Genomic DNA, 27,813 nt, shown 5'->3' with positions numbered 1-27,813 from the left:
CTTACCGTTAGACAAAATGAATGATTGACTGAGCCATTGTTGTCCTCTTACAAGCACTTGTGGGTTGTTATCTGCTTTTAGGGTTTAAAAATGCCTTAACACATTTCAAATAGATTATAAAAGGAGTTGTTTATGCGTGTGGGTATTTCACAAGTCATAGGTAGAGACATCATTATGAAGCATAGCCATAACCGTTCAACAATTTCTTCACAGTAGTTTTCGCACTCGCATCTGATTCCTAAGGGGTGCAAAGTTCAACTGCATGTCGAGCAGATAGAACAGAACATAACAGAAGACTGGGAGAGAAAAGGATAATCATAGCAGCGTATTCGTTCTGTCTCTCTGGCACGCATCGGCATGGACGCCGTCCGTTGACACCTCAGCCTCGGGATTCAAGTTGGCACAAAGGACCAAGGGAACTCAACGTGTATAAAGTTTGGCCGCCGTTGGTATCTATCTTTATATTTATATTTGTATAGATATATAAAAAAAAATATTAAAATAAATAACAACATAAATAATAGGAGAAAAAAAAGAAAAAGATTTGGCAACGTGGAGATTTTTTTGTGGTTGACATGAGCGTAATTCACTTGCCTTGTTTCATTTGGCATTGCGACAAGGCATTGAGACACACACAACATACATATTTCAGTAAGGTAAATTGTTAATATTGATCTATGCATGTGATGTCATCTATTAACATCCCTATGATATTGATGTGTACAAGTCCATACCATACTCCTCTTTTCCTACCTCTATCCTTCCTTGCTTCCCTCGCGCTCTCATTTTTTTTGAAGTGTGCATTGTGAGGTTACAGTGGAGGGTTGTTTCCATTGTAAACAGGCAGTGCAGGTGGCCAATGGGTCTTCTTGGAATGATGGAATGACAGAAAGAGAGAGATGGAGCGAGAGAAAGAAAAGGAGGAGGAAAGAGAAAGAGATGGAGGGAGACAGCATGTTCCACATCTCGCTCATGGGACAGTACAGTACGAGCAGGGTCAAGCCCAACAAGTCATCCATCCATCTCATCTTTTACCGATCCCAAGTCCATATTGAAGTCCTTCCAAACTTGAGGGGAATCATTTCATCAAAGCGATGTCCTGTGCATCTCATAGTCACTGCTGTGTGGTATGGTTGGAGTATTGAAAGTTGAAAGGTTTTTTGTTGTTGTCAATTTTCAATCCTTTTGATTTTCTCGGCTTTCTGTGCGGAGAGGAGAAAGAGATTGAGGGAGAGAGAGGGAGATAAAGAGAGGGATAAGTGAAGAGAGATAGGAGTAAAGAGAGAAGTAAAAGGGGGAGATGGAGAAGAGAATGACAAAAAGAGGAGAGACCATGGCACCAACACAAAGGAGGAGGGGAGGATGTCCGTTACAGGTTAGAGTAGTAGTTTAGGGTGAGAACAGTAGTACAGTAAAGTTGGGGCGAGTACAGCATCTCTAATACTGAAGAGATGCAGAGTACAGTATCTTTAGTAGTCTAGGTCAGGACCAGGGAGTTCCAGGGACCTTCATGGCTCAGTTGTCCAGAACCTCAGCACACACCATGCTAGTGTAGAGCTGCTGCGAGGGGCCGTGGTGGGGGTGGTCCGGGTGGGCCTCTGCTTCGCTGTCGGTGCTGCCCTCGCTGTCCAGCCTGGCCGAGGGGTGGGGCAGGGCGGGGTACATGGCGTTGGGGGGGATGGGGCTGGGGAGAAGGTCCTCATCCGAGCTCAGGTAGTCGCCTCCGGCCGACGAGGGGCTAGCTAGACACAGATCCGGGTAGCCCCCGCCCCCGTCCCGGGAACTAGGGGCGAACTTGGAGCGCTGCCCGCGGAGCTGCCTGATCTAAAAGAGAAAGAAATAATGTTATAGAAGATATTCATACCCGGGGATCATTATCACAGTCATCTAGGATATTACTGATAGCAAAAAGAAAGGCTTTTGATGCTGTTTCAGTTGGTGAGAAGAGTGTGTACACTGGTTGAAAAGTGACCCATTTCTATAGAAACCTGGTATGGTGGTCTAGCCTGCAGTGACAGGCACATCAGACTGGATTTAACCTTGTGGGTGTGTTCTAAATCTAGTACCTGGTATGTTGATAAGGTCTGTCGATAAGCTTTACAGAAAGTCAGAGTACCTGTGGATTTTCAGCTGCCAGTACAGGTTGAAGTCTGTTTTACTATGAAAGAACCTGCTGAAGCACCAACCACTTCACCTGTGTGTGTGTGTGTGTGTGTGTGTGTGTGTGTGTGTGTGTGTGTGTGTGTGTGTGTGTGTGTGTGTGTGTCTATGCGATCACATATGAAGCCTGCATCAATGACGTGTTGTGGGTGTCCCTTGCGTGACAAGCCACAGCCGGTCTCCAAATGCTTCAGCAAGTACATGTCTGTGTCTGCGTGAGTGTGTGTGTGTGTGTGCGTGTGTGTGTGTGTGTGTGTGCGCGCATGTGTAGATACAACACTGATTCAGTACTTACAGAAAACTCTGAGATTTGTACTGAGTTAGGCTGGTAGGAGGGGGAGGGTAGTGGTTAACCAATAGGAACACTATAACTAGGCACTCGCCCACCTCTTCCTCTTCTGTCTCGGTTTACACAGCAGAGCTCAATCATGTACACTATACTGGCTGGAAAAAAACAGATCTGATTCTAGTTCAGCCCTTCTCGAAGTGTATCATATTGTTCTGGGACAAAATCTGAATATTCAAATATTCAAATATTCAAGTCATTGGTATGACAAACACCTTAGAATCATAACTTAAACTGTTACAAAAAAAATAAAAAACATTTATGCTAATTCTACTTATGATCTGGTCCAACACCAAAACATGAATTCATTTGCAAAATAGATGCCTGAGATTTTTGAGACCGGAAAATTACTGCTGGCTAATTTTGACTTTGTCACGAATGTTTCGATACTCTTTACATAAAGGCTCCATATGACGAATATAACCAATAGTATGCACTCTAAGAACTAGTAAACAGAAAAGGGCAAGTCAGTCCCATCACTCCCTTCTCACGCAAAGCCGCTCTCTGAATGAGCAAGTGTATATTACGTGGTTCAGCTATGTTTGTGTGTGTGTGTGTTTAAGCATGTGAGAATCAGTGTTGTCTAGTTCTCACACGCATTCATAGCTCTCTTTCTGAGGCCTGGGGTTTTGAAGGGGTAGGGGGGTACGTCTGTTCTGTGGTTGGAAATGTCATACAGAGGAAGGCCAGAGTAGTGATTCTAGTATGTCATCCTTCATGTGGCGGCCAACATCTATCATTTCAGAGAAATACTAAAAGCACGAGGGGATGCGATTTACATAGCTGGGTTTCAATGGATAAACTAACGCCAGACATGAGGGCTTTTACTGGTGTGTGTGTTTGTGTGTGGGGGGGGTCCCGTGTGGCTCAGTTGGTGGAGCATTGCACTTGCAACACCAGGGTTGTGGGTTCCATTCCCACGGGGTGGACCAGTACCAACAAACAAAAAGTATGAAAATGTATGAACTCAAGTTGCTCTGGATAAGAGCGTCTGCAAAATGACTGTTAAACGTTAAATGTGTGTGACCTCGTTCTTGAGCTCTCCGATCTGGTCTCGAAGCTGGGTGATATACTGCCTGGAGTCAGAGTGGTTCAGCTGGCCCTGGATCAGACCCTCCTCCTTCTGTAGGACAGGGATGAGACACACACACACACACACACAAACAAACTGGAGTCAGAGTGGTTCAGCTGGCCCTGGATCGGATCAGACCCTCCTCCTTCTGTAGGACAGGGATAGGATGAGACACACACACACACAAACAAACTGGAGTCAGAGTGGTTCAGCTGGCCCTGGATCAGACCCTACTCCTTCTGTAGGACAGGGATAGGTGGATGAGATGCACACATACTCGCCCGTGTACGTACACAACCGAACAGTCAACGCCAAGGAAGCAGGGAAGATGATCTCCCCAATGGACACATACCACCCAGAAGAAATCTAAACACACTTGACAATGACATCCATTCAATATGGAAGTCAAGTTCAGATCTGTGTACAAACACCCCACCTGTATCTCCAGCTCAGCCATCTTCTGTCTGAGCTCAGCCATGGCGGCCATGGTGTCAGCCTCCCGCAAGCGCACCGCCATCACCTCCTCTTTACTCTACAGAGAGAGGGAAGACGGTGGTAGAAGAGAAAAGACAAGAGAGAGAAATCACCTCTGGCACAAAGCCTGAGTGAAAGACACTAGTCCATCTAGTTGTGCAATAGAGTCTGTTTAAATTGCAGCCTCACACACAAAGCCCACTTATCAATGCCACCCTGGGCTGCTTCCATTCCCCCACCCTCTCCTTTATCCATCTTTCCCCCACCCTCTCCTTTATCTATCTTTCCCCCACCCTCTCCTTTATCTATCTTTCCCCCACCCTCTCCTTTATCTATCTTTTCCCCACCCTCTCCTTTATCTATCTTTCCCCCACCCTCTCCTTTATCTATCTTTCCCCCACCCTCTCCTTTATCTATCTTTCCCCCACCCTCTCCTTTATCTATCTTTCCCCCACCCTCTCCTTTATCTATCTTTCCCTCACCCTCTCCTTTATCTATCTTTCCCTCACCCTCTCCTTTATCTATCTTTCCCCCCCCCCCACCTTCGCTTCTCACCTGGCAGTCAGTCCACTTATTCCACTACCTTCCTCCATCCTCCCCATACCTTCTCCACTCCCCCTCTCCTCCCGCTTCCATTCTCCATCCCTCTCTCTTTCTGCGCCTTCATCCCTGCTCTCCCTCCGGTCTTAACCTGCAGCCCACTTATTCCACACATATCAACGCTACCATTGGCTACCTCCATCCTCCCCCTTCCCTCCGCCTCTACCCCACCTTGCAGTCGAGCTCGGCCTGTTTCCTCTTCATCTCTGTGAGCTGGGCCTGCAGCCCCTTGTTCTGGCCCGCCAGCTGCTGGAGCCTCTCCTGCATGGCGGCGCTCTCCACCTCATGGCGCCCAATCAGCTTGCTGTGAATCTGGTTCTGAAGGTGAAGAGAGAGTGGGGACACTGTCAGAAGACTGAAAGCGTAATTAGTCACTTTGGATTAGCATCTGCTAAATTACAAGTATTTAAATGTAATGTGCAGCACAAGTCAAAAGTTTGGACACCTACTCATTCAAGGGTTATTTATTTATTTGTACTATTTTCTACATTGTAGAATAATATTGAAGACGTCAAAACTATAAAATAACACATACGGAATCATGTAGTAACCAAAAAAAGTGTTAAACAAATCAAAATATATTTTATATTTGAGATTTTTCAAAGTAGCCAAACTTTGCCTTGAAGACAGCTTTGCAAACTCTTGACATTCTCTCAACCAGCTTCATGAGGTAGTCACCTGGAATGCATTTCAATTAACAGGTGTGCCTTGTTAAAAGTTAATTTATGGAATTTCTTTCCTTCTTAATGCATTTGAGCCAATCAGTTGTGTTGTGACAAGGTAGGGGTGGTATACAGAAGATAGCCCTATTTGATAAAAGACCAAGTCCATATTATAGTAAGAACAGATGAAATAAGCAAAGAGAAAGGACAGTCCATCATTACTTTAACACATGAAGGTCAGTCAATATGGAACATTTCAAGAACTGAACATTTCTTCAAATGCAGTCGCAAAAACCAAGCGCTATGATGAACCTGGCTAACATGAGGACCGCCACAGGAAAGGAAGACCCAGAGTGACCTCTGCTGCAGAGAATAAGTTCATTAGAGTTCCAGTCTCAGAAATTGCAACAGAGTTCAAGTAACAGACATCTTAACATCAACTGTTCAGAGGAGACTGAGTGAATCATGACTTAGTGGTCGTATTGCTGCAAAGAAATCCAATAAGAAGAGACTTGCTTGGGCCAAAAAACACGAGCAATGGACATTAAACTGGTGGAAATGTGTCCTTCGGTCTGATGAGTATAGATTTTAGATTTTTGGTTCCAAACGCTGTCTTTGTGAGAGGCAGAGTAGGTGAACGGATGATCTCTGCATGTGTGGTTCCCACCGTGAAGCATGGAGGAGGTGGTGTGATGGTGCTTTGCTGGTGACACTGTCAGTGATTTATTTAGAATTCAAGGCGCACTTAACCAGCATGGCTACCACAGCATCTGCAGCGATACCCATCCCATCTGGTTTGCGCATAGTGGGACTATCATTTGTTTTTCAACAGGACAATGACCCAAAACACAACACCAGGCTGTGTAAGGGCTATTTGACCAAGAAGGAGAATGATGGAGTGCTGCATCAGATGACCTGGCCTCCACAATCACCCAACCTCAACCCAATTGAGATGGTTTGGGATGAGTCGGACCGCAGAGTGAATGAAAAGCAGCCAACAAGTGCTCAGCATATGTGGGAACTCCTTCAAGACTGTTGGAAAAGCATTCCAGGTGAAGCTGGTTGAGAGAATTTGAAGAGTGTGCAAAGCTGTCATCAAGGCAAAGGGTGGCTATTTGAAGAATCTCAAATATAAAATATATTTTGATTTGTTTAACACATTTTTGGTTACTACATGATTCCATATGTGTTATTTCATAGTTTTGATGTCTTCACTATTATTCTATAATGTAGAAAATAGTCTAAATAAATAAAAACCCTTTAATGAGTAGGTGTGTCCAAACCTTTGACTGGTACTGTATATGATATTAGTGGTCTGCCTCTGTCTGTCTAAGTGTTTCAACAAGAAATAATCAGTTTGTAGCAAAACGCTAATTTGAGAAACGAACAACTTGTACTTCCACACATACAAATCACCTTTGACATCAATGCATTACTTATGTGAAACTGATTTCCACTAGATGGGCAGGCTGCAAAGTCAAAATTGGCTATATTGTAAACATTCATGAAAAAAAAAGAAAATAAGCTTTTTGGTCTTAATTTAAGGTTAGGTTTAAAATCTGCTATTATGACTGGCTGTGCCAGCTAGTGACCACTCTGCAGCGCTGCCTCCAGTACATGAGTCATCCCAATAAATGCCAACCTGCGGCCCAAGGTGATGAACTGTAACGAAAATGTGTGTGTGTGTAGGCCTATGGTGTTGTATAGAGCTGTGAATAATCCACCACAACAGTCAAACATCTCACTCATCAGGGTGAGAAACATGAGTGTGGAACTGAATGTTAAACACTTAGCGAGGTACTTTCCATAAATCAAAAAGATGACGCAGTATATGTACACTATCGTTCAAAAGTTTGGGGTCACTTAGAAATGTCCTTGTTTTTGAAAGAATAGCACATTTTCTGTCCATTAAAATAACATCAAACTGATCAGAAATACAGTGCAGATATTATTAATGTTGTAAATGACTATTGTAGCTGGAAACGGCAGATTTTCTATGGAATATCGACATAGGCGTACAGAGGCCCATTATCACCAACCATCACTCCTGCGTTCCAATGGCACGTTGTGTTAGCTAATCCAAGTTTATCATTTTAAAAGTCTAATTGATCATTAAAAAACACTTTTGCAATTATGTTAGCACAGCGGAAAACTGTTGTTCTGATTAAAGAAGCAATTAAACTTGCCATCTTTAGACTAGTTGAGTATCTGGAGCATCAGCATTTGTGGGTTCGATTACAGGCTCAAAATGACCAGAAACAAAGAGCTTTCTTCTGAAACTCGTCAGTCTATTCTTGTTCTGAGAAATGAAGGCTATTCCATGCAAGAAATAGCCAAGAAACTGAAGATCTCATACAACGATGTGTACTACTCCCTTCACAGAACAGCGCAAACTGTCTCTAACCAGAATAAAAAGAGGAGTGGGAGGCCCCGGTGCACAACTGAGCAAGAGGACAAGTACATTAGAGTGTCTAGTTTGAGAAACAGACGCCTCACAAGCCCTCAATTAGCAGCCTAATTAAATAGTACCCGCAAAACACCAGTCACAAAGTCAACAGTGAAGAGGCGACTCCGGGATGCTGGCCTTCTAGGCAGAGTTTCAAAAAAAAAGCCATATCTCAGACTGGCCAATAAAAAGAGAAGATTAAGATGGGCAAATGAACACAGACACTGGACAGAGGAGCTCTGCCTAGAAGGCCAGAATCCCGGAGTCGGGATGTTGACGTCGAGACTGGTGTTTTGAGGTACTATTTAATGAAACTGCCAGTTTTCTGCCAAACTTGGCATTTATCTACCATTTCCACATAGTATTTGATGTATGAGTTACCCCTTAGTCATTTAGGCCTAATGAAAGTCTCCATTAGGAATGTGAGCCAATACGATTTATTTCCCTAGGCTGGTCCCAGCACGGTTTGTGCCGTCTTGCCAACTCCTATGGTCATTGTTACGTGAGACAGACCTGGGATCAGACTAAGGAAATAACACACAATGGATCACTTTTATTTAGATAGAGCACAAACAGATTTGGCATCAGGCTAAAGTTCCTCCACTGACCTGGCTCTCCAGCTGTATGGCTTGGAGTTTGACCTCCCTGAGTTCAGCCTGGGCCTGGGCCTCTCTCAGACGCACCCCCATCAGCTTGTCCTGCAGCTCGTTCAGGGCGTTCTTCTTGGGGGATTCCTTCCAGTGACCTCCACCCCCGCCGCCTTTTGACATGTGGAGCTGGAGAGAGAGAGAGGAACGGATATGAAGAACAGGTTAGAGAGCCACAACCAATGTGCATCGGTTCTCTATCTATCTCTCCCTAAAGTCACTCGCTCTGAGACCTTGAAGTAGTTGTTTCCCTTGCTCTGCAAGGGCCGTGGCTTTCGTGGAGCGATGGGTAACGATGCTTTGAGGGTGACTGTTGTCAATGTGTGCAGAGTCCCTGGTTCTAACCCAGGTTGGGGCGAGGACAGGGACGGAAGCAACACTGTTACATAAGCACTGTCCTTCTAGTCACCTCTACTATGCTCTCCCCTTCTGAAGCCTTCAGTTTCCTACTGTACAGTTCTCTGCTCTGTGGTGTGTTACTTACCTGCCAGCGCTGGTTGAGCTCGGTCACCATGTCCTGCATCTCTCTGAAGGAGTGCAGTGTCTCCAGCTCTCGGAGCTTCACCAGCTTCAGCTCATCCTGCAGCTGGGCCACGTTGTTCTCATCAGGCAGAGAGCTGCTCCTCTGTAACACAAACACACACGCATGATAAAGATATCAAACACACAGATATAACCACACACACATGTACCGTGTCCTGCATCTCTCTGAAGGAGTGTGTTCTCTTACCTTCTCTAGGTCCAGTACTTTGTCCTGCATCTCTTTGAGGGCTCCCAGTAGCTCTGCCTCCTGCAGCCGGGACTGCTCCAGCTGCGTCTGCAGACCGGTCACAAACTGCTCTGTGTACTGAGATACAACACATTGACCAATTATAAACTGAGGCAACACACTGGGACCAATCCCAAACTGACACTACACATATCAACCAATCAATCAAATTGCTCTGTGTACTAAGGCATCAGAAGATAAAGATCCTCCACCTAGCACAGTCAGAAGAGGACTGGCCAACCCTCAGAGCCTGGTTCCTCTCTAGGTTTCTTCCTAGGTTCCTGCCTTTCTAGGGAGTTTTTCCTATCCACCGTGCTTCTACATCTGCATTGCTTGCGGTTTGGGAATTTAGGCTGAGTTTCTGTGTAGCACTTTGCCACTGCTGACGTAAAACTGCCTTTTTAAAATACATTTGATTGATTGATGGGTCAGAAGAATGTCGGCGCTGTGTTTTCTATTGATATGGAAATGGGAACCACTTACAAGGTCTATCGGTGTAACCACCAGGTAGATTCACCTCATTTGTGTACACCCAAGCAGATAAATGAGTGATGTACTAAACAGAGATGTGGAGTACGGCTCTGTGTAGCTGTGGCTGTGGTAGTTGTGGTGAGATGGACAGAAGGGATGTGGGTTGGCAAAAGGGGGAAACCAACCCAAAAAACATGTCCGTTTCTCACTAGATGCAGTTCAGAGAGAAGAGACTGAAAGAGAGAGCTGGTGAGATAGAGAGAGAACGTTGGGACAAACCAATATCTTTGTATGTGTATGCATGGCATAAAGGCCTTTCTTTGTGAATTAAAGTACCCACTCAGTTTCAATGTGAGAGAGAAGTGAGAGGTGGGGGTGTGTGATTTCTGGCTTGGTAATATACCCAGGCTAGTCATCGGAGGCACAACACACACTCTGACCACACCTGAAACTCCAATTCCATAGCAACACCACACACACACACACACACCTATACCACTGATTTTCTCCATGGCCCCAATTCTAGTAGATCTAAGCTCAGTTCACTGGTGTTGAAAGACTAAATGGAGGAGGAGGTGACAGTCAAGGAAACAATGTTGAGACGTGCACTCACATTAGTGCGACTGCTGTGTCTGAGTATGAAGAGATACGGGCACATTGTTACAACACTGTACATACTGTACACAGCCATAATATGACATTGGAAATGTCTCTATTCCTTTGAAACTTTTGTGAGTGTAACGTTTACTGTTTATTTCTGTTAAATTTCACTTTTGTTTATTGCCCATTTCATTTGCTTTGGCAACGTAAACATGTTTCCCCTGCCAATAAAACCCTTTGAATTTAAACGGTGAAACTAACGTCTGTAGAAAGAGTTGTGGTTCCTGACACATGTACTAACAGAAACACATCATCTTTCATTTTTGCCGTAGTTGGGGACTTGCATTCAAAACGGCTTCAAGCGCTGACTGACTCACACGTGTTTGAATAGACTAAAATAGTGTGTGTGTGTGTGTGTGTGTGAGAGATTTTTTTTTAAACAACAAAAAACATTCTGCATACATGATGCACTGCACATTGAGACAAAGTCACAGAGGAGCATTCAGTGTTTCTGTAGCATACCACACACACGAACACACACACACTAACACACAGCCGCTAACACACAGCCACAATTGAATAACTGAACCCCTATTGTACTGGATCAGCTGGTCTACAGGCATTGTCTGTCTGTCTACCCATTCAACATCACACTATTGTCCACCTCACCATGGCTGTCTGTCTACATCTATACATTAGAATGCTCATACAACTGGCTTATACAACACCAGCCCTGGGTGAACACAATGTTATAACACTATGGATTTCAAACAGGTCAAACATCAAACTCTATACAGTGACTACCGCCCCGTAGCACTCACCTCGGTAGCCATGAACTGCTTTGAAAGGCTGGTCATGGCTCACATCAACGCCATCATCCCGCAAACCCTAGACACACTCCAATTCCCATACCGCCTCAGCTCCACAGATGACACAATCTCAATAGCACTCCACACTGCCCTTTCCCACCTGGACAAAAGGAACATCTATGTGAGAATGCTGTTCATTGACTACAGCTCAGCGTTCAATGGCATAGTGCCCACGAAGCTCATCACTAAGCTAAGGAACCTGGGACTAAACACCTCCCTCTGCAACTGGATCTTGGACTTCCCCAAGGGCCGTCCCCAGGTGGTAAGGGTAGGTAACAACAAATCTGCCACGCTGATCTTCAACACGGGGGCCCCTCAGGGGTATGTGCTTAGTCCCCTCCTGTACACTCCCTTTTCACCCACGACTGTGTGGCCAAGCACGACTCCAACACCATCATTAAGTTTGTTGACGACACAACGGTGGTAGGCCTGATCACCAACAACGATGAGACAGCCTATAGGGAGGAGGTCAGAGACCTGGTAGTGTGGTGCCAGGACAACAACCTCTCCCTCAACGTGAGCAAGACAAAGGAAATGATCGTGAACTACAGGATAAGAAGGCCCAAAAAATTGGCAAAGACTCCAGTCACGCAAGTCATAGACTGTTCCCTCCGCTACTGCTCGGCAAGCGGTACCGAAATGTCAAGTCTAGGTCCAAAAGGCTCCTTAACAGCTTCTACCCCCAAGCCATATGACTGCTGAACAATTAATCAAATGGCCACCCAGACTATTTGCATTGGCCCCCCCACCCCCTTTGTTTTTACACTGCTGCTACTCGCTGTTTATTATCAATGCATAGTCATTTCACCCCTACCTGCATCAACAAATTACCATAATTGCCTCGACTAACCTGTACCCCCGCACATTGACTTGGTACCAGTATCCCCTGTATATAGCGCCGTTGATATTTTATTGTGTTCCTTTATTTACTGTAGTTTATTTAGTAAATATTTTCTTAAAACTGCATTATTGGGTAAGGGCTTGTAAGTATTCGGCGCATGTGACAAATAAAATTTGTTTTGATTTATAATGTACGATGTTGCTCTGCTGGCAACTGAAAGCAATAATTCTACATTAGAAACAGTCAATACATTGACAATCAACACCATCCTAAAAACACACACAGAATTGCTGTAAGTGAGTGTCAAACAGTTACTTTGGTAGTGATTCAGTGTCTGTATTTTAAGTGAAGTTCAGATATAACCCATGAAGAGAAACTAAGAAAGTGTTGGCCAGCCTTTCCACTATCATCAAAGCGCTACCCAAACACTTACGTTAAGACGATAATCAACTTGATCCTAAACTTACAAATCACAAACATCCATACACAGATTATAGTGAACTGGTTGGAAAACACATGTTGTTAGTATGTTACATGGTATGAATAACATGTGAATAATAACACTGCAGCAGTTGACTAAGACATATTTTCTTTAAAATTGTATATACACTGACATATTTTGACAATTAATTATGATCAGTGGTGGGAAAAGTACTAAATTCTAATACTTGAGTAAAAGTAAATGTCACCCAGTAAAATACTACTTGAGTAAAAGTCTAAAAGGATTTGGTTTTAAATATACTTAAGTAGCAAAAGTAATTATTTAATTCCTTATATTAAGCAAACCAGACAGCACCATTTTCTTGTTTTTTATTCATTTACAGATAGCCAGGATCACACTCCAACACTCAGACATCATTTAAAAACAAAGCATTTGTGTTTAGTGAGTCTGCCAGATCAGAGGCAGTATGGATGACCAGGGATGTTCTCTTGATAAGTGTGCGAATTGGACCATTTTCTGTCCTGCTAAGCATTCAAAATGTAACGAGTACTTTTGGGTGTCCGGGAAAATGTATGGAGTAAAAAGTACATCATTTTTCTTTACGAACATAGTGAAGTAAAAGTTGTCAAAAATATAAATAGTAAAGTACAGATACCCCAAAAAACTACTTAAGTAGTACTTTACATCACTGATTATGAAGCAGACCGATACTGTCTATCATCCAACATCCACTAACTGTGTCACTCTGGCTAGATTGAGGTCACAACTCAACACAAACTGAGTTGGGGAAATTCACTTTGACACTTCACCGTTCTCACCAACACCAGCCTTTATTTGTTTTCTCACCGAAGAATTTGTCAATGTCATCGATTTAAAATGTCATTATTTTTTAAATGACAAGTAAAATTTGCAAAGAAATGATGGCAATATTTTACGAGCAGAAGACTGTCAGAATGAGTCAGTTCCCCAAACAAGAACAAAACCAAAAAATCCACAAGGGCAACAACAGACTACCGGTATACAGCCTAATGCTGGTATTTTTCCATAACAGTCACTGGCACATCAAAAACATGTTTTGCCAATTTGTAACTTTTAGAGCTTGTTATCCATTGCAATAGACTTGTATTTGATAATTTTGCTCATAATCTCAGAGTGAAAGCCTGACTCTAGATCAGTTCTACATCTGAGTCCCTGCCCCTGCAGCATCCCAATATCTCACCCACACTGACTCCAGATCATTCCTTACCTTCTCCCGCTGCAGTTCTCCGATGGTGTCCTGGGCTTTCTCCAGGTTCTGATTGGTCACGCTGAACTGCTGCCTCACCACCGCCAGCTCCCGCTTGATCACATAGTTCTCCTCCGCCTCCTGCGCCCGCGTCACCTGACCCTGGAATAGTGAAGACACAGGGTCAGAGACCAGAGGGGGCCGTGTCAGTTATAGGGAATGAATGTGTCTGGGGGGGGGGGGGGGGGGGGGGTATGGACAACATTGGTTTGAATTTAGAGGGAATTGGGGCTTAGCTTTAACACTTTCACTGTTGGAGGTTTGATATTAGGAGTTGACAGAGTAGAATATAAATGGCTCTTCTGTATCCATTCCTATTAGGCTGTAATTACCCTGCAAAGACATTTCTATCCTAATAAATGACAAAGGGCATAAAACAGTGCCTGTGTTTCCACAAGCCACATGCAAGGCTGTAGGCCTTAGTGTTAGAGCTCCTGCCATGGACACACATAGACGCACATGCGGTCAAGGGGGAGCATGGTCTGACGGACTGACAGACCAACAAAACATTCTCTCATGCAGCAGTCAGGCATTGATTGGTCACTGTCAAGAAGACAGAGAGAGGAAGTGCAGGAGGAAGGAAGGTGTTAGAGGAGGAGAGATGGTTTTCCAGTACTGTACCTGTATCAGCCTGTCTGCTAGAGCAGCACTTTCCTACAACACCAGTGAAGGAGAGGAAGAAGATAAGAAAAGAAAAGGAGGATAAGGAGAGAATAGGGAGAAATAAAGACAAAGACGAGGAATGAAGGTTAAGAACAGGGCGAACGTGTAACGGAAATGTGACAACAGAAAATAAATAGGAGGGTGAGAAAGAAAGAAATCATAGTACAGAGTGAAAGAGTGGCAGTGGGTTTGTGTGAGAGAAGGAATAAAAAGAGAACAGAAAGAAAACAAGCATTACTCAGAGAACAACAGGAGAAAAGCAAGAGGGGAAGAAAAGCCAGAGTACTTGGAAAAGGAGGAGAGACTCCGTGGCTCCGGTCTGGAATAAGGCCCATCCATTTAAATCATCCATTCACGCACACAAAATCAACAGACATGATCTCTGTCTTTAGGTACATTCACAACTTAAGTCACCTCACTTATTCTGTAAATGTGACAGGATATAAGTCTTAGTTGGCATGGCTATATTTTAGCTTCATGTTTCTGGTTGTGTTTTATTGTCCATCATAAACCTTATTCGCATTAGCGCTAAAGTGAGTGTCTGACTCGAAGCCAAGTTTCCATCTCTTACCTTCTCCAATGTCTCAATCCTCTGCTTCAGAAGCCTGTTCTCTGTGCGTAACCTCTGTGGATGTGTATTTAAGACGGGTAGAGAGACAGTTAGGAACATGTATTAGTCATACAAGGCTTTTAAATTGGGGACTTTGTAAGTAAAACAGAAGAAAAAAAATTCTGTTGGTCTATTAATAGAATAGCTCAAAGAAGAAGTTAGACACGTGAGCACACAGACACACACACACACACACACCTTGATCTCTATCTGCTCCTCCATCTCTTTGTTCTTGATTGTGGTGTACTCCTTCTCCAACCTGGCAAATAAAAGCATTTTAGTAGAGTTAGATTCATACAACGTGTTTCCATTTTACATTTATGCATTTGACTGTGTGGAAATAAATCTGAAACTAATAATCTTAAACTGAAAGTATGCTTTGTATAGTAACAACACCACAAATCAGGGCCCATTGGGCCATATTAACTGTAGTCTACAACCTAAAGCCAGTATTGTTATTCTAATGAATAGTGATCAGAAGCAGAATCTACTTCTTCATCCTCTTGGGGTTGTATTTGACCTGGTAGGCCCTCAGGATCAGCTTGTCTGGGCAGCTGTCAAACTGGTGGGGGATCACCTTCTGGAAGTGCTGTGAGAGAAGGAAGAGACATGGTTAGAGCTTCATAGAATACACTCTGAACGAGAATATCTGTGTCCTGTTAATACACTCTGAACGAGAATATCTGTGTCCTGTTAATACACTCTGAACGAGAATATCTGTGTCCTGTTAATACACTCTGAACGAGAAAATGTGTGTCCTGTTAATACACTCTGAAAGGGAATAATATGTCTGTTAATACACTCGGAAAGGGAATAATATGTCTGTTAATACACTCTGAAAAAGAATATGTCTGTTAATACACTCTGAAAAAGAATATGTCTGTGAATACACTCTGAAAAAGAATATGTCTGTGAATACACTCTGAAAAAGAATATGTCTGTTAATACACTCTGAAAAAGAATATGTCTGTTAATACACTCTGAAAAAGAATATGTCTGTTAATACACTCTGAAAAAGAATATGTCTGTTAATACACTCTGAAAAAGAATATGTCTGTTAATACACTCTGAAAAAGAATATGTCTGTTAATACACTCTGAAAAAGAATATGTCTGTTAATACACTCTGAAAAAGAATATGTCTGTTAATACACTCTGAAAAAGAATATGTCTGTTAATACACTCTGAAAAAGAATATGTCTGTTAATACACTCTGAAAAAGAATATGTCTGTTAATACACTCTGAAAAAGAATATGTCTGTTAATACACTCTGAAAAAGAATATGTCTGTGAATACACTCTGAAAAAGAATATGTCTGTGAATACACTCTGAAAAAGAATATGTCTGTGAATACACTCTGAAAAAGAATATGTCTGTGAATACACTCTGAAAAAGAATATGTCTGTGAATACACTCTGAAAAAGAATATGTCTGTTAATACACTATGAAAAATATGTCTGTTAATACACTATGAAAGGGAATAATACATCCAGTGGGTATCACATGATAATTGAAGTAAAGACACTTCACAAATGACCATATGTTTAAACAATGGTTCATTTCACCCTTTTGTTTTTCTTGCCTCCAGCAGGTCTTGTGTCTGTCTACAGTGATAATTCATGATTTATACTATAGTGCAGGGGTCCCCAATTACATTTAGCTGTGTGCTGATTTTTCCTTGAGCGGATGGGTGGGGAGCCGGAACATAGTTATAAATAATTTGTACACTGCAAATTGACCGAAAGAACAGATATAGTAATTGACAAAACAATTTGAATTTCAAACCTTGATTACATTGTGATACAATCACATATGCCTCCATTTATCAGTGGGAATACTTGGGAACAGTTTTCGTAAATTAAAATCACTTTGAGCTCATTTTCTGGTAATTTTCCAGTCTTTTATGTCCAAGGAAGATTTTTTTTTGTTTAAATAAAATCTCAGAAAACCTGGGGGGCCAAATAAAATCACCCACCAGACGAATTTGGTCCCTTAAAGCTGAATTACTTACTGGTGAAACAGCTTATTGGGGAACCCTGCTGTAGTGCCTTTAATTGGGACGACAGGTAGGCTAGTGGTTAGAGTGTTGGACTAGTAACCGAAAGGTTGCAAGATCGAATCCCAGAGCTGACAAGGTAAAAATCTGTTCTTCCCCTGAACAAGGCAGTTAACCCACTGTTCCTAGGCTGTCATTGAACATAAGAATTTGTTCATAACTGACTTGCCTAGTTAAATAAAGGTAAAAACATAGATAAATGGCACCCTATATTGTCCACTACTTTTGACCAGAACCCTATGGGGGGCCTAGGGGTTGTTACCTGAGACATGCCCTCCATGTCCAGCTGGATGAGGTCAGTCTGGTTGTACTGCAGAATGGCCATGCCCACACGAAATATAATCTCCAGACCCTGAAGACAGGGAATCAAAGTTCAAGTCAACACACTCATAGTGCTACATCACAAGACTCTCTTGTAGAAGATATTTTATGTTAATGAGAACAACCTGTAAATAAAGGTTACATTTAAAATCAAACATAATGTCTATGGGATCCACTATGTTGATTTTTTTCAAAGTATGTTCACCCAAACACATTCTCACACAAGACACCAGTGGTGAGTCTCTTACCTCGTACATGAAGATATCAAAGATGCGTGTGGCGACGGGCATGGGGAGGAAGGTGAGGAAGAGAGTGAGGAACCAGGAGGAGGCGTACATGGAGGTGTGGAAACTCTGAGAACGGAAATGGACGTTCAGCTCCGGGAGCTGCTCCTGTTGGGATAAGGTGAGAGAGGGAAAAGAGGAAGAGAAAGAGGGTGGATGAGAGGGGAAGAGACGAGAGGAGTTAATTAAGCAATAAGGCACGAGGGGGTGTGGTATATGGCCAATATACCACGGCTAAGGGCTGTTCTTATGCACGAGTGCCTGGACACAGTCCTTAGCCGTGGTATATTGGCCATATATCACAAACCCCCAAGGTGCCTTATTGCTATTATAAACTGGTATCCAACGTAATTAGAGCAGTAAAAAAAATGTTTTGTCATAGCCGTGGTATACGGTCTGATATACCATGGCTGTCAGCCAATCATCATTCAGGTCTCAAACCACCCAGTTTATAATAATAGGGGTTTTAGTTAAGCTACAAACCCGTAATGGTTTCAAAGTGGTACTATAAAAAATGTAAGGACTAACCTAGAACAAATCTGTGCTGTATGAATCTATTTGCTGCCCCAAAGTGGACAACTCTATAATTGCAATAGCTGTGCTTATTCCCTAACTACAGTACACCATATACATACTTAAGTAAAACCAGATATTTGAGGCAATTTTTTTAAATTTCAATCCCAGACACCTGCAAGGCCCTTAAGGTTTTAGTTTATTTGACAATTTATGCATCCTAAATGGCACTATATTCCCTACATAGTGGACTACTTTGACCTATTGGCCCTTGTCAAAAGTAGTGCCCTTTATAGGGTATAAGTTGCCATTTGGGACACATTCAACCTTCTACATTGGCCAGCGTGACATATGGAGATGAATAAAGTCCTAAAGTTTATTTACCTGCAGCAGGTATTCAAACTGGTAGATACAGAGGCCTAGTTCAGCCATGGTTGGTTTGAAAAGCTCCCTCAGACGGTACTCCTGCATCAGACGCACAAACACACAGAACGCCTCCTCCTCTGGCATCTAGAGGGGCACAGAGGAGACCGGGTCAGGCTGTGTGACTGTGTGTGCATTCACACTAAATCAGGAGCTCAGAGGTCATTTATTCATACTGTATAAGCAACGAAAAAGGGTAGAATCAGGACAATTCCGTATTTAGCACAACGTAGTGCGATAGCAAGAGAGGGGAATGTCTAGACTAGAGGGTTGCTGAAGAGACGTTACCTGCATGAGCAGCAGGCCCACGATGAAGGCACTGCCCTGGCAGTAGCCCACCTCCCGGTCCACCAGAGAATACGCCTGCACACACAGACATCAATCAATATAAACAAACCTATACTCATTGGGGAGGTTTCCCGGACACAGATTAAGTTTAGAGATTCTCCATTTGCAATGCTTTTTAGTCCAGGACTAGGCTTCATCAGTGACTGGGAAGCCGGCCCATACAGTTCACATACACATTTAACTCAATCAATCAAATGTATTTATAAAGCCGTTTTTACATCAGCAGATGTCACAAAATGCTATACAGAAACCCAGCCAAAAACCCCAAACAGCCAGCAATGCAGATGTAACTGCTTCTAACTGTTCATCCAACTGCACATCTCACTAGTGCCTAGTTAAATAAAGGTTAAATAAAAACAAAATAGTACAAAAAGGACTAATCATACCAAATCTATTCTGTTTGTCCAAGTAAACCTAAGAGACAACGTTCACAAAAAAAAGAAAGTCATGCTCAAGGTGAAAATGTCCTCACCTTCATGACGTTGAAGAGCACCTCCTGACCCAGGCTGTCCTGGCCCTTGAAGAACTCATGCTCGGGGTAGGTGCGGGCGATGTCCCGGCGGATGAGCTTTTCGCAGGGCGAGGACATCTTGAGCAGCTCAGAATACTGGTTCTTCACTGGCATGTCTGTGGCGTTACCAAGCAGCTGCCACACGATGGCCCGGAAGTGGTGTGGGATGCCCTTGCGGATCAGCTCCTGGAGGTGAAAAGAAAGGTTTATTTACGAATCAAACTCTCAGTTTACTGTAGAACTCCACATCCTAGCCTATACTGAATATCTATGTCATCTCATATGTCTCTAATCTTCACTTATCTTATCCCTCCATCTGTGCTCTGTCCTCACTTGTCCTCGCTCCCATTTTCTCCTCTCTAATCTCTCCTGCTGTTCCCCTCTCCCTTTTTCCATCCTTTCCCTAGCTCTGTCTGCTCTCTCCCTCAATGTTCTCCCTCCATCTTCTCTGCTCTTCCCCGCACTCTGACCTTTCCATCTCATCCATCTCTTCTCACTTTCACCTTCCCTACAGTCCTCTCTCCTCTGTCCCCGCTCTCCATCTTATCCCCCCTAACCCCTATGTACCCTCTCCGTTACCCATCCATCCATCTCTCCTCTGCCCACCACTCCCATGTCATATCTCCTCTTTTTATATTTAACCCTTATTTTACCAGGTAAGTTGACTGAGAACATATTCTCATTTACAGCAACGACCTGGGGAATAGTTACAGGGGAGAGGAGGGGGATGAATGAGCCAATTGTAAGCTGGGGATGATAAGGTGATAGTGATGTTATGAGGGCCAGATTGGGAACTTAGCCAGGACACCGGGGTTAACACCCCTACTCTTACGATAAGTACCATTCTTGCGTCTTTAGTGACCACAGAGAGTCAGGACACCTGTTTAACATCCCATCTGAAAGAAGGCACCCTACACAGAGCAATGTCCCCATTCACTGCCCTGGGGCATTGGGATATTTTTTTTTAGACCAAGGGGAAGGGTGCCTCCTACTGGCCCTCCAATACCACTTTTCCCCCTCATTTATCATATCTCTCCATCTTCTCCCCTCTCTTCCCTTTGCTCCATCAGTCTCTCAATCACTCATCCAACCCCCTCACCTTGAGCAGCTTGTCCTTCTTGCGTCTCCATTCGTCCCACTCGTTGACGATGCGTCCCCACAGGATCCAGGTGTCCTCCTCCAGGTGGGACAGGTTGGACGAGGCAGAGGAGCTTGACACAAGGGACGAGCCGCTGTTCCGCCGCGAGCCGCTCATCGAGCGCATCGACTTTGAGTCCGCCTCCAGAAGTCTGGGGGGGGGGGGTTGTGGGTGTCAAGGGTTTAGGGGTCAAAGGTCAGACAAGGGTCATATGAGTGAATCTAGAGCCACTTATGCTTTTATTACTCTAGTCTTGTTTCCATTACTTGCTTTGATCTTTTTATTGTTAATCCATAATGTTAAGCTTTTCCGGCATTATGTTATATTCTCTTTTGCATTAAATTAGACTGTTACTTGAAATGTTTTTAATTGTTACTCCATGTAGTAGAAAATCTTGTGTGGGAGAATGTCATGTAAAACACTGGAGAGCACAAAGAACCAGCAGTAACTTTAACACCACTAGGTCAAGTTACTGAACCTTGAAACCTCTCTGATAGTGACTTGGCACTGGGCCTATTGTTGAGATACTTATCAGTGCCAAAGCAGCTACTCTGATAGTAGGGACAATGAGGGTGTGTCCAAAATGGCAGCTTTTTCCCTATATAGTGCACTGCTTTTGACCTGAGCTCGTCTGGAACCTGATCAAAAGTAGTGCACTACATAGGGAATAGTGTGCCATTTGGGACGTACCCCGAGTGTGTGCCTTCACATTGGTTATAATACCGTGCCAGTAACAGCAAAGGTCCAGCTCACAGAGGCAGAAGAGGAAGGTGCAACAGTGCATGTTCCAGCTCTGGCATCAAAGCATCTCTCAGCTAGCCTAGCCGGCCCGCTAGACCTTGGCCAGAAGCTCCTCCAGCCCAATGACACATCTGCTCAGTGCATCTGCTCTGGAGCTACCCACAGCGGGGAGAGGCTAACCTCTGTTACCCCATACTGACCTGGAAACATCATAGCCATGTGCTGTGACACAGTTGGATCGCTGGACTGTACCTGTCTGTTTATGAGTGGCTCATCATTTACCTGGCAAAATATCAGCAAATGCCATTCTCACAACAGTGCAGGGATCTTGAACGCAGCCATGCGAGACCAGTCACAACCTAACAGTAGGTTTCCATTGAACAAGGTTTATTCGACAAAAGCAATGTTGCAAAAAAAATCTTTGTGACATGTGTAATGGAAACGGCCGATATAGGAGAAATGTTCTACAGAATAACAACATTTTTATCCGTTCAATAGGAGTGGATTTTTCTTTTGTAGAACTTTCTTTATTGCAAGAAATTATGATGGAAACTGTTTATGTAATAGATTATTGCCAAATCATTTTTAAAGGTAGGCCTACGAGTGGCACATCGTTTCCACATTTAATTCTAAATCCAACTATTTGTCAAAAAAATGTTTTTTCCCTTTGCAGTGACTTTCAATAATGCCTGAATTGCTTAGCCTTTCTTTTCTGGTTGGCTGGATGCAAGTTCAAGATCCAATTATTTCAGATCTAAAGGAGTGCAAGTTTCACCATGGCGGCATGGGTGGCACAAGGTGGCACATGAGAATTCTTAGAATATTAGTCAATTCTTGCATTCTATCCATGCTGGCTTTGGGAGCTACCTCAGACATGAAACAGATAGGTGGGAGAGCATACAGGCTGCCTCCAGTTTATTAAATGTGCAACTTGCCTAAATGGATCATGGAAAAATGTCAACCAATTCATTTTTATTTGACAAGTTTTTGCTAAAAAGTTTTGTTATTTTTCATGGGATGTCATTACGTCCAGCTGTTTTTAAATTGACACAAGACAGTTCAATGAAAACGCAACGTGGCAGGAAATTGTCGCATCTATTTTCTACGCAAACGTTCTAAATATCTATACAAAACCACTGGACAAGTTAATGGAAACATACAGGTAACTGCCAAAATAAATGACACTTGAGTGAACGAGGCATACAAAGTATATTGAAAGCAGGTGCTTCTACACAGGTGTGGTTCCTAAGTTAATTAAGCAATTAAAAACCCATCATGCTTAGCGTCTATGTATAAAATGCCCAGTTGGCCATTAGTTTGGCTACCATGGCTAGAAGAGATCTCAGTGACTTTGAAAGAGGGGTATCAAAGGAGTATAGGGGGTTTAAAGTGTGTGTGTCTCAGTCACCAGATCTCAACCCAATTGAACACTTATGGGAGATTCTGGAGCAGTGCCTAAGACAGCCTTTTCCACCACCACCAATAAAACAAATGATGGAATTTCATGCAGAAGAATGGTGTCGCATCCCTCCAATAGAGTTCCAGACACTTGTAGAATCTATGCCAAGGTGGATGGAAGATTTTCTGACTCATGGTGGCCCAACGCCCTATTAAAGACACTTTATGTTGGTGTTTCCTTTATTTTGGCATTTACCTGTAGCTACTGTGCAACACATGTGAACCCCGGTTCCCATATCTTTCTCACCTGTTCTGCTCCTCAAGCTTGGCCAGCAGCTCTAGTTCGTCAGGGCTCAGGCTCTCCGAGTCGGCGGGGGAGGCGGCGGGGGCCGAGAGCATGGCATCTTGGCAAGATGAGTCCGGGCTGAGGAGGGGGCTTCCCATGGAATGGTCCATGCCAGGGGGAGAGGAAGGGGGACACTCCAGCTGGTTGGGTCCCCCTGTGGAGCACTCTCTCTCGGGGCTGCCGCTGGGGGTGGACATGGTGGAGGTGGGCACAGTGCAATGCAATGTTGGACAGGGGAGGCTGTGGCTGGGTCTCCTTACCCGTCTCCCCCGCTGTAGGGTCACCTGGTAGGGCGGTGCCGGAGCCAATTGGATCAGGGTTCCTCAAATCTGTTGTGAATTTAGAGGACGTTTGAATTACGAGGACATATGCATGAGGACATACACTGAACAAAAATATGAATGCAACATGTAAAGTGTTGGTCCCATGTTTCATGAGCTGAAATAAAAGATCCCAGAAATGATCCATACGCACAAAAAGCTTATTTCTCTCAAATTTTTGGCACAAATGTGGTTACATCCCTGTTCGTGAGCATTTCTCCTTTGCCAAGATAATCCATCCACCTGACAGGTGTGGCATATCAAGAAGCTGATTAAACAGCATGACCATTACACAGGTGCACCTTGTGCTGGGGACAATAAAAAGCCACTCTAAAATGAGCAGTTGTGTCACACGACACAATGCCACAGATGTCTCAAATTGAGGGAGCGTGCAATTGGCATGCTGACTGCAGGAATCTCCACCAGAGCTGTTGCCAGAGAATTTAATGTTAATTTTTCTACCAAAATGAATGCACAGAGATACTGTGATGAGATCCTGAGGCCCATTGTTGTGCCATTCATCCGCCTCCATCACCTCATGTTTCAGCATGATAATGCACGGCCCCATGTCGCAAGGATCTGTACACAATTCCTGGAAGCTGAAAATGTCCCAGTTCTTCCATGGCCTGCATACTCACCAGACATGTCACCCATTGAGCATGTTTGGAATGCTCTGGATCAACGTGTATGACAGCGTGTTCCACAGGAAACAATCAACAGCCTGATCAACTCTATGCAAAGGAGATGTGTCGCGCTACATGAGGCAAATGGTGGTCACAGCATATCCTAACTGGTTCTGAACCACACCCCTACTTTTTTTTTTTTTAAAGGTATCTGACCAACAGATGCATCTGTATTCCCAGTCATGTAAAATCCAGAGATTAGGGACTAATTCATTCATTTCAAATGGACTTATTTCCTTATATGAACTATAACTCAGTAAAATCTTTGAATGCATGCTGCATTTACATTTTTGTTCAGTATACATACATACAGTGCATTCGGAAAGTATTCAGACCCCTTGACTTTATCCAAATGTTACTTTACAGCCCAATTCTAAAAATTGACTACTTAAAAAATCTCAATGTACACACAATACCCCATAATGACAAAGCGAAAATAGGTTTGTAGACATTTTTGCTAAATAATTAAAAATAAAAAACTGAAATACCTTATTTCCATACAGTACCAGTCAAAAGTTTGAACACACCTACTCATTCAAGGGTTTTTCTTTATTTTCACTATTTTTGTTTTTTGCGACTGCACTTGAAGAAACTTTCAAAGTTCTTGAAATTCATGATTTACTGACCCTCATGTCTTAAAAGTAATGATGGACTGTCATTTTTCTTTGCTTATTTGAGCTGTTCTTGTCATAATATGGACTTGGTCTTTTACCAAATAGGGCTATCTTCTGTATACCACCCCTAACTTGTCACAACACAACTGATTGGCTCAAACGCATTAAAGAAAGAAATTCCACATTCACTTTTAACAAGGCACACCTTTTAATTGAAAAGCACTCCAGGTGAATACCTCATGAAGCTGGTTGAGAGAATGCCAAGAGTGTGGAAAGCTGTCATCAAGGCAAAGGGTGGCTACTTTGAAGAATCTCAAATATAAAATAGATTTTTATTCGTTTAACACTTTTTTGGTTACTACATGATTCCATGTGTGTTATTTCATAGTTTTGATGTCTTCACTATTATTCTACAATGTAGAAAATAGTAAAAAATAATGAAAAACCCTTCAAATGAGCTGGTGTCCAAACTTCTGACTGGTACTGTAAGTATTCAGACCCTTTGCGATGAGACTCAAATTGAGCTCAGGTGCATCCTGTTTCCATTGATCATCCTTGAGATGTTTCTACAACTTGATTGGAGCCCACCTGTGGTAAATTAAATTGATTGGACATGATTTGGAAAGGCACACACATGTCTATATAAAAAGGTCCCACAGATGACCGTGCATGTCAGAGCAAAAACCAAGCCAAACCAAGTTGGTCAGGATAATATCTATGAGGGTGCCCATGTTCATGGATTTAGGGTTGTACCTGGTGGGTTCCTTGATAATTTGTGTGAGATTGAGGGCATCTAACTTAGATTGTAGGACTGCCTGGGTGTTAAGCATATCCCAGTTTAGGTCACCTAACAGAAAGAACTATGAAGATAGATGGGAGGGGCAATCAATTCACATATGGTGTCCGGGGCACAGCTGGGAGCTGAGGGGGGTCTATAACAGGCGGCAACAGTGAGAGACATATTTCTGGAGAGATTCATTTTTAAAATTAGAAGCTCGAACTGTTTGGGCATAGACCTTGAAAGTATGACAGAACTTTGCAGGCTATCTCTGCAGTAGATTGCAACTCCTCCCCCTTTGGCAGTTCTATCTTGACGGAAAATGTTGTAGTTGGGGATGGAAATCTCAGAATTTTTCCTAAACTAGGGTTCAGACACAGCAAGGACATCAGGGTTGGCAGAGTGTGCTAAAGCAGTGAGTAAAACAAACTTAGGGAGGAGGCTTCTGATAACATGCATGAAACCAAGGCTTTTAAGGTTACAGAAGTCAAGAAATGAGAGCGCCTGGGTTAACCTCCACATCACCCGAGGAACAGAGTAGGATGAGGGTATGGCTGAAGCCTATCAAAACTGGTCGTTTTGTGCGTTGGGGACAAAGAATAAAAGGAGCAGATTTCTGGGCGTGGTAGGATAGATGGTAGGATAGATTCAGGGCATAATGTACAGACAGGGGTATGGTAGGGTGTGTTGTGATGTGTTGGTCATTACTGAGAGGTGGTTAAGGAGAGTGTTTTGAATACTGATAACCTTACTGGTTATAACCTTTTTTGGCAAGACAGATCTTCCAAAAGGTGGCGGAGTGGCAATCTTTACCAAGGATCACCTTCAGTGCTCAGTTGTCTCCACCAAGTCTGTCCCCAAACAATTTGATTTGCTGGTTTGAAGTATTAAACTTTCAAATAGCTCTATGATGACTGTTGCTGGGTGCTATAGTCCTCCATCAGCACCGGCCTATACCCTACCTGCCCTAAGCTCTCTCCTGGCCCCTTGCGCTAAGTCTGAATTTGTCCTGATAGGTGACCTAAACTGGGACATGCTTAAACCACCTGACTAAGTCCTAAAGCAATGGGACTCCCTAAATCTCTCAGATTATTACCAATCCCACAAGGTATGACTCCAAACACCCAGAAAAGGCTAGTCTCCTCGATGTTATCTTCACAAACAATCCTGATAGGTATCAGTCTGGTGTTTTCTGTAATGGCCTTAGTGATCACTGTTTTACAGCCTGTGTTCGTAATGGCTGCGCAGTGAAACGACCTGTCCTGATTTGTCATAAACCCTTGCTAAAGAACTTTAATTAGCAAGCCTTCCATCATGAACTGGCCTCTGTAAAATGGTATAGAATCAGCTTGATCCCCTCTGTCAAAGACGCCTGGACCTTCTTTTTATATATTTTTGGTGGTATTGTTAACAAACACGCCCCCATAAAGAAAATGAAAAGTTCTCTCTCTGTGGGTATAACCCCAAGAAGTTCTGGAAAACCCTCCTCCTCGCAGCTGCCCATGTCCCCTAAAGTTGAGGATGTGGTTGTTACTGACAAGAAGCACATGGCTGAGCTCTTTAAATCACCACTTCATTAAGTCGGGATTCCTATTTGACTCAGCCATGCCTCCTTGCCCGTCCAACATTTCCTCATCTCCCACCCCTTCTGTGACTATCCCCGATGCTTCTCCCTCTTTTTTCCCCCTGCCCCGCAACAAACTTTCTCCCTGCAGGCAGTCACTGAGTCCGAGGTGCTAAAGGAGCTCCTGAAACTTGACCCTCTGCGTTATGTAGTGCATAACAGCAGCCCTTAGCCGTAGTATATTGTCAGGAAGAGACTGTGCATTAAAAGGTGATTGGATTAGCAAACTAGAAAGGATGTGTTGAGAAAGATAGCTCTGCAGATTTCTAGTGTATCAACATGGCCTATGTAAATACAAAACAACATACCTCAAAGTATTATATTTTATAATTGTTTGTTTTCTCATGCAAATCCATTGACAAAAAAATAAAATAATGGCAATTTAAACTGAGGTTAAATCCATGAAATCCCATTTTCTGATAAGGAAAGTTTTGTTTGTTGTTTGTGTGTGTGCGTGCGTGCACTCAGGCCTGTGGTTCACAATGTGCAACATTCTACTGGCCTATGTGAGGCGAGGCCGGATAGGCAAGGCCTGGTGCTCTCTCAGTCCACTATCCTATCTCCTCCCTCTAGTAAAGCCAAGAACAGACTGTGCACTGCACAATGTAGCTACTAATCACAAAACCAATAGGGGGGAACCATTGGTCAGTGATAAACCAGAGCCAGAGGTCCCGCTGCTACTGTTTAACCATGAAGGTAGCAACACTGCTCAGGAGTTCCTCTCTGCACTCCTGTCTGTGGCAGCCAAGCTGCACCAT

General features: G+C 43.3%; 1 protein-coding gene across 1 annotated transcript; it reads right to left on the bottom strand.

Moving 5' to 3' along the window:
* Positions 1–1,515: 1,515 nt before the first annotated feature.
* Positions 1,516–23,134, bottom strand: LOC120032695 (EVI5-like protein). The gene is made up of 19 exons (XM_038978889.1): positions 22,998–23,134; positions 20,513–20,702; positions 19,375–19,599; positions 18,843–18,917; positions 18,516–18,641; positions 17,583–17,726; positions 17,276–17,365; positions 15,449–15,546; positions 15,156–15,216; positions 14,919–14,972; positions 14,306–14,338; positions 13,625–13,786; positions 9,138–9,254; positions 8,892–9,032; positions 8,369–8,536; positions 4,824–4,970; positions 4,015–4,110; positions 3,534–3,629; positions 1,516–1,824 (listed from the first exon to the last, which is right to left on the bottom strand). The coding sequence occupies exons 1-19, from the start codon at positions 23,132–23,134 to the stop codon at positions 1,516–1,518; spliced, it is 2,469 nt and encodes an 822-aa protein (XP_038834817.1).
* Positions 23,135–27,813: the final 4,679 nt, after the last annotated feature.

This window comes from Salvelinus namaycush, chromosome 39 (assembly GCF_016432855.1).
Source record: "Salvelinus namaycush isolate Seneca chromosome 39, SaNama_1.0, whole genome shotgun sequence".
NCBI lineage: Eukaryota > Metazoa > Chordata > Actinopteri > Salmoniformes > Salmonidae > Salvelinus > Salvelinus namaycush.
The sequence above is the reverse complement of the archived record's forward strand: the minus strand, read 5'-3'. Positions and strand labels throughout refer to the sequence as shown.